Genomic DNA, 7602 nt, shown 5'->3' with positions numbered 1-7602 from the left:
CCTTACAATTGGATTATCAGCTCCCATTATTATAAATACATTATTATTTTTATATTTTTGTTTCATAAATTTTAATTTCTCTAAGACCAATTTTGTACCCTTTTGGCCCAAAGGAAGTAGTGATACTGACATACATGAAATGTAAAATCAGAATGGAATTGATTTTACCTCATTCGTGCAAAGTTAATGAATTTTGTTATGCTACTAAATTCAAAGCTGCTTAACATGTAGATCTTCTAATTCCAAATTTATTATTCAAACTACAATTTGAATTAGCCAACAAATTCTTTGACAAACTGGTGTTTGTTTATGAAATGAAGTATAAATTATTGGGGTTAACCTGAATACAGAATTTCCTTTTAGTGATTGCATTAAACATTACATAAATTACCTAAAATATTAATTTATTTTTGGGAATCTTAACACAAATAAAAAAAATTTCCTGTTCCTAATGTATGATTTTAAAAATGTTAGCATATTACAGTCCTATCAGCTTCAAATACTTAAAATATTACAGTGTGGTACTAATAATTGTGTATTAATTATCCTAGTAACTGTTTGTTGCTAATTTAACGTCTTAAAAAGTACACCTGTTATTATAATTAAAATGTTTAGTCATTACATTGACTAAATTAAAGAATTCAATTAGTTTACTTTTGATTTTGTAGTGTTGTATAATTCAGAACTATACTGTGTCAAAGATGTTATAAAACTTTAAGACATAGTTTTAAACTTATGAGTTCCTATTTCGAATTGTGTTATCACTTATATACGAAAAATAGTATTATAATACAGTACTATATTGTGTTGTTAATGATTGAAAAATTAAATCATATTTTAAACAAGAGCTTTTGTTTTAATTAATTACTTTAAATAAAATTTACTAAATAAAATATTTGTATTTCAGTACTATTAAGAAGACAATTGTTGAAGTAAAGGGTCCTACTTTTACTGAAATTGTGGGAGGTACTATGTCCAAGAAACCAGCTTCTGGAGTCAAAAAGATTTTAGAGAAAAAACTCAAGTCTCCAGATGAAAAAGTAATGTTATATAAATTGTGCCAATTAAATTACTTATATGTATATATAGTTCTTTTTTTCTGTTGCAACAGGAAATATTTATTAGTCAGGTTTATTTGTATACTGACACAATGCTTAGTTTGCCTCAAAACATTTGTTTATATGTCAGCCATATTTTAAATTTAAATATTTTTTTAATTTTCACAAAATCTCTGGTTATAGATGCAATTTAGAACTATAGTTTACTGATGATATATTAAACGAAGTAGTGTGTAAACTTATGACTTCTTATTTCAAATTGTCCACCTATTTATGAAAAATTATTATAAAATTGTTGGATAAGTTTATAACAGCATTTTTGGAAATTTGTGGTTCAATTTCCATGTGCTTCTTGGTCTTTTCTACCATTTCTCTTAACTTGTCCATCCTGAGGAGTTTCATCCTTGCTGAGCAAATTAAATCTATTTAATGATTTGTAAAATGTAAGTCATACAGATTTTAACAAAGATAGCATTTAGTACCTAAGTCATTTAACCCAAAGTATCTTCTGTTCAAAGCATTAGAAAAAGAGTACTTAACATAAACAGTTTGTTTATGTATTTTCTTTCTGAAGTTTGGAATCTACATTACACCCTGGTTATCTGTACATTATCATTAAACACATAATTTTCTTTTTTCCTTTATTGACGTATATCCTCTAATTGTATTTGTATATCAGAAAAAAGAAATTAAAAAAAAATTAAATAAAAATAATTGTACTTGCTTCCATTTTATTCACATACATCTATTATGATAAAGGTATTGTGATGTATTTTAAGTTCTGCATAACTAAAGTATTAAGCTATATGTGGTTATGATGCTTCTTCAATTATATTTATATATTTTCTTTTAGCATGAAAACAACATGAAGGCAACGATTGGCCAAAGAAAAGATGCCCAGATTATTTATGTTAATAGCTTTGAAAATAGTAATATTGGTATGTTATGAATATACTATCTATTAAAGCTATTGTATTTTTAATAGTATCTAATCTATTTCTTTATATATAACTTTTTTTATAGGTAAAAGAGGAAAAATCTCCGATGTCTTTCACAACCATATTCAATCTCAAGTGCAGTCAAGTATATTTGACAGACCTGGATTTGGCAGTGTTGCTTTCAGGCAGCGGTAAGACACTTTAATTAAAAATTATATTTGTCCTTATCGTTAGGGAAAATTCATTAAGTTTGTGAAGTTCTTCTTTATATATATTTATTTTTTCACCTTTATGGCTCGACGATAATATTCATTATTAATCATGAACTTAAAACTTTGTTTACATTTAATAAAAAAACAGTCATAGTGCATAATGTAAGTCATACAGATCTTAATAATAAGGATAGCATTTTGTATTAAAGTAGGGCACTTAAATTGCATAATCAATTTGTTTTAAATAATTGCTGTAGTTTGAGATCTATTATGCACACTGAACAGTTAACCCTATAAGCAGTAGAGCAGATTGTCAAAACTGGCAGGACTGGAACATTGACAGCAATGGAATACCTACTAACTTTTACTTTCATGAATTGGTAATCTAATATAGAGAAAAAAAGCTCCAGGTGTGGACAACATTCCTTGTATAATTTTATGAATGCTGCCAGTTCATTAAAAAAAATACTTATTATATTTGTAAGTTATGGGATATGTTTTCTTAAAATCAGTACCAAATGTTATGTTATCAAGAATAACACTTTAATCTCTTCAAGAAAAAAAGGTTTGCTTTTATTTCAGTTTAAGTCTTTATGTATCAGAGTAGCCAATATTTAAAAAAAATAAACCTCAACTTTTTCTATAAACATTAGATTCTTTACTAAATTACTTCTCAGTTTACTTTTTTACTTTCACTTACCTGTATATAGAAAATATTTAGATTTTCATGGCATCATAGGTTATTAAATAATTCTTTTTTTTTTTTTTTATTTTCCCTTAAACCTATATTTGAGTCTTTCAGTTGACAGGATGATTAATTCTTTAAAATCATTCTTTATATTTATTCAATAACAATTCAGGATCGAATAAATAGTTAAGAGGACAATATAACTGTTGTATATTTTTATATTTCTGCCATACTTTTGTAAAAGAAAAATGTTAAAATTTTGGAATGAGTAATATTATTTATAATACTTATCTGAAAACTGTTGAAATTAGAGTTAGCCAATCTGTCAACTGAAAGGCTCATTAAAATTAGTATGGGAAAGTACTGCCACAGTGAATAATGTAGAAATACCTGTTCCAAAATGAGTGAGAATTAATTTCAACTCGAACTGATAAGTGAAAGTTGTGTAATGTGTGCACTGCACCAGGTTCCTATTCTATTTCCCATGCTAGTGTTTCACAATTATTTAAAGTCTTTAGCTGTGTAATAACTGGCTGTATTTTTTTTTTATATAGGACAAATTTAGCTGGGACCTTATCTGGAGTTCCAGATGTCATAGTCGAAAAAGAAGGTGATGAAGAAGTGAGTAGCGAAACAAGTATAGGCAGTGCTGGTAGCCTAGCTAACAGGAGTAGGCACCAACCAGTGTGGCAAGATGATATCACAACAAGTGATGGTAAGATATATTTTTAAAACTATGTAATTATTTCAGATCACTGATTTCAATGAAACTTTTTTTGGTGAAAGTAAGTTGAAAAATAGTAAAAACCTCTCCAGGTGTTCTTCACAGTGCTCGTTAGGAGCTGAAAAGAAAAAAAATTACATATTTTTAGACATTTTTTATATTATCGCATATTTCCCTACATGTATTTAATAGTTACTAAATACCAATCGATTTTGTGTATGATAGGAACAAAAGATTGTTGATTTGTCAACTGCTCATATAACCTAAAAATTATTATATTATGTGCATTAAATCTGTTTGTATTTAGATAGGTAACTATTTTTAAGCGAACAAGCTTTAAGTTTGATTTCTCCAATATGAATATTTTGAACCAATGCGAATTTAAAATACTGAAAAAAAACATTTTATTATATTTAAAGTATTTTCAATTGTTTGTTGTTTTATATCATTCGTATAAGTTAATGATCAAACCAAACTTAAAAAAGAAAAAACAGTGAAATAAAAAATGATTTAACTTAAAAACAAACTCAAACTATGTTAATAATCTCATTTTATAGCCATATAAGTTCCTAAGGTATGAAGTACATTTATATTAACTTAGACTCATTTTAATGTAAACATATTGGTTGTAGGGGAGGCTACGCGTGTGGGATCACCAATTTCAATGAAATTACATTTAAATTTTCACTAAATCACAAAAACCTAAAATCACTTTCTATATATTGGCCATTGAATATTTTCCAGAAAAATTTACACTTTTTGATTTGTATGAAAGTAAACTAAAAAAAAATTTGTTTAGGAAAAATCAATTCAGATTCATTTTTAGCATCTTTTGAAATCTCTTAATATGAATTTTCGTACAAATAAAAAAGTATAAATGTTTGGAGGATATTATTTTCTACCAATGCCTCTTGTTCACGAAACATATTCATAGCTTCTCGCAATATTATCCAAATCCAATGTAACTACAACTGTTAAAAAGCTGAATTTTTGCACTTCCAACCCATATGAATATCTTTTAAAATGGATGATTTATATGGGAGAAAAAATAGTTCCAATTGAAGAAAAAATGTCAAAACTTTTTATTCTATACTATCCAGTTCTAAATTTTTTAAGAAGCTACAGTTTGTACTATTTTGTTGAGTTAAGATGTTCCAAAGTCCTTTGTTAAGTTTTGTGTAGATTAGAGGCATCTTTTTGATGTTATTGTGTTTATCCCTCTTTGCATGATCAGTCAGGCTAAAGTATTTTAATGCATATGCTATTACTTATGGGGTAATAATATACCAGTTGATTTTCTTTCAGATGTAGAAATAAAAAACATATTGTTAATTGCATTAAATGAGTTAAAATGTACACAAATTACAAAATTCCAAAATCGCTTCCTATAAAGTTGACCAACAAATGTTCAGAAAAAGCTATTCAACATTCTCCAAAACCCATAAATAGGAATCTTCATTAAATAAAAAATCTGAATCTGAATAGCTTATTGTGAAAAAAAATTTGTTGGCCCATTTTTAAATAGGAAGTAATTTTTTGGTTTTTGTGATTTAGTGTCAATTTTAATTTAATTTAATTGAAATTGGTGATCCTACATACGTAGCCTCCTCTTTTTAATTTATAATATTCATTGATTGCAACCTCACCAATATGTTTACGTTACAACGAGTCTAAGTTAACATAAAAGTACACCATCCCTTAGGAACTTATATGGCTATAAACTGAGATTTATTATGATAGTTAGAGTTTGTTATTAAGTTAAATTATTTTTTATTTTAATGTTTTTTTTTTCAAGTTTTGGTTTGATCATTAACTTATATGAATGATATAAACCAACAAAAAATTGATAAAACTTTAAATATAATAAAATGTTTTTTCACTATTTTGGACTATTTTTTCATTCATAGGATATCAGCAAGTGATTGGAGCAATCAAACTTAAGCTTGTTCCCTTAAAAATAGTTACCTATCTAAATAAAACAGATGAAATACATTTTTTTTCTTATCCCCTAGCAAACACTGGGAAGAACACCTGAACCCGTGTTTACTATTTTTTTACTTACTACCACCAAAAAAAGTTTCATTGAAAAGCTTGTTCGCTTAAAAATAGTAACCTATCTGCATACAAGCAGATTACACACATTAAGTACAATGGCTTTTTGTTATTTTGAGCTCTAATAGTTTCAAAAATTGTTTGTTAGTTGAGTGTGATTTCTGACCAAAACATCTCCTTGTAACAACTGTTGATCAAGAAATGGTACTTCCTTACAAAGTACTGAACCCAAGACTCTTTAAGGGTTGTAATGGTCCAGGGTTTTTTTTTTTTTTTTTTTTTTTCTAGAAATAGTTAATGTGTGCGTTTTAGTAAAGTAAATTCAATCTAATTATTTAAAAACACGTAGATTTAATAATATATGTTATGACAAACTTATAACCTATAATAAAATAAGTAATTATGTTTTATTCAGTTTTATGTATTTATTTGCTAATTTTTTTATTTATTATTATCATTATTTTTTTTTACTTTTATATTTAAAGAAGAAAATGTTGTCTCTAATGGCCAGTGGAGCCCTTTGGAAAGGTTTTTGGTATCGGCTGGCGTTGAAGAGTATACTCCAAGACTTCTTGCCCAAAAAATTGATCTTGATGCTGTATTAATGTTGACAGATTTGGATCTCATGCAACTTGGTAAGTCATACAACTAGTTGGTTATTTAATAATCTTTATTATTAAGAACAAAAGGTTGCTTTCTTGAAAACAGAATGTATATATATATATATTGTTTGTGTGTGTGTAAGTGTACCTTAAGCTTGCTTTATTTCTTGTTGAATTAAAATCAGTTGTTTATAAATGTTAATTAAACTCCCAATCCAATAAGGATTTTGGGTTAATACTGAGAGAGAAGTACAGAGTTTCAACAAAACTGTTTCAAAATTAAAATAGATTATCTCCATTCCGTTTTCCCGTTTATTTTAAATATTGCTCTATTTAACTAACTTAAGTCTCCTCTTCCCATTTTAAGCAAATATTTCAAAAGTGACTTAGGAACGTGGCTAAAAAGGGATTTTAGTGGAGCTTGCTTGCCGGGAAGGATATTTATTGTGTTATGACCTCCTCTTATGAGATTGTGATATATTGTACTTCGACCAACCTACTCCCTGTAAGTGTCTATTTGAAAGATAAGATAAGTAAGGCTGCCACGGAGAAAAGGTGTGATATGTTTCACGACGTTTTCCAATTTTAGGAGCTTTTTAAATATTGCTCTATTTATCTCCTTTTCACATTTTAAGCAAATATTTCAAAAGTGATATAAGACCATCGCAAAATTGGGGTTTTGGTGGGGTGGGACAAATACTGGCTTGTGGAGATACTACCAATGATCATTGTCTACATACTTCTCTCCTCTTTAACCCATCAAACTGACTCATTGATAGTTAGAATTATTCTTAAAATAGGAAAGGTTTTACATAGGGTCCTCATCCGTAGCCAATTCATTGAGCATTATCTTTTTAGTTTTCTTTAATATATATATTATTTATTTAAAGTTAAATTTATTAGAGAATTATAATTGCAGGCTTTCCCATGGGTCCCAGAAGAAAGCTGTTACATGCTGTTGAACAAAGGAAAAGAGCTCTACAGAATCCTGGACAGTTACTTGACAGTAAATTGTAAATTATTAAGATTAAAGAAAATGTTCAATATTAGTATGTTAAGCAGATCTCTTTTAGCTCAATTAAAAAGAAAATATTGTGAACTGTTTTTGAAATAACTATTATATATAAATAGTTTTTATTGATAGTTAGTTATCTGTTTGTCTTAATTGTTTTTGTAGTGACATTTAGAAATCAGATTACCCTGTCAACGATTTCTCATTCTACTATTCAGTTGATAACCAAAGATATTTATTTTATTGATTATTTCACTATAATGTTTTCTTACTGGTAAGTTGACATCAAACTTTTATGTGTAAGTATATATATATA

At 27.5% G+C, this 7602-nt stretch overlaps 1 protein-coding gene across 1 annotated transcript in view; it reads left to right on the top strand.

Moving 5' to 3' along the window:
- The window catches only part of LOC106686965 (SAM_USH1G_HARP domain-containing protein Sans), a gene marked incomplete at its 5' end in the record, with an annotated part of 15924 nt that extends 8322 nt beyond the window's left edge, over window positions 1–7602 (top strand). The window contains 6 exon segments of the mRNA XM_067044763.1: window positions 908–1040; window positions 1912–1996; window positions 2082–2187; window positions 3451–3611; window positions 6158–6307; window positions 7194–7602. Coding sequence (XP_066900864.1) covers window positions 908–1040; window positions 1912–1996; window positions 2082–2187; window positions 3451–3611; window positions 6158–6307; window positions 7194–7291 — 733 coding nt within the window.

Source organism: Halyomorpha halys, unplaced genomic scaffold (genome assembly GCF_000696795.3).
Source record: "Halyomorpha halys isolate HHAL.00 unplaced genomic scaffold, Hhal_1.1 Scaffold37.1, whole genome shotgun sequence".
NCBI lineage: Eukaryota > Metazoa > Arthropoda > Insecta > Hemiptera > Pentatomidae > Halyomorpha > Halyomorpha halys.
The sequence above is the reverse complement of the archived record's forward strand: the minus strand, read 5'-3'. Positions and strand labels throughout refer to the sequence as shown.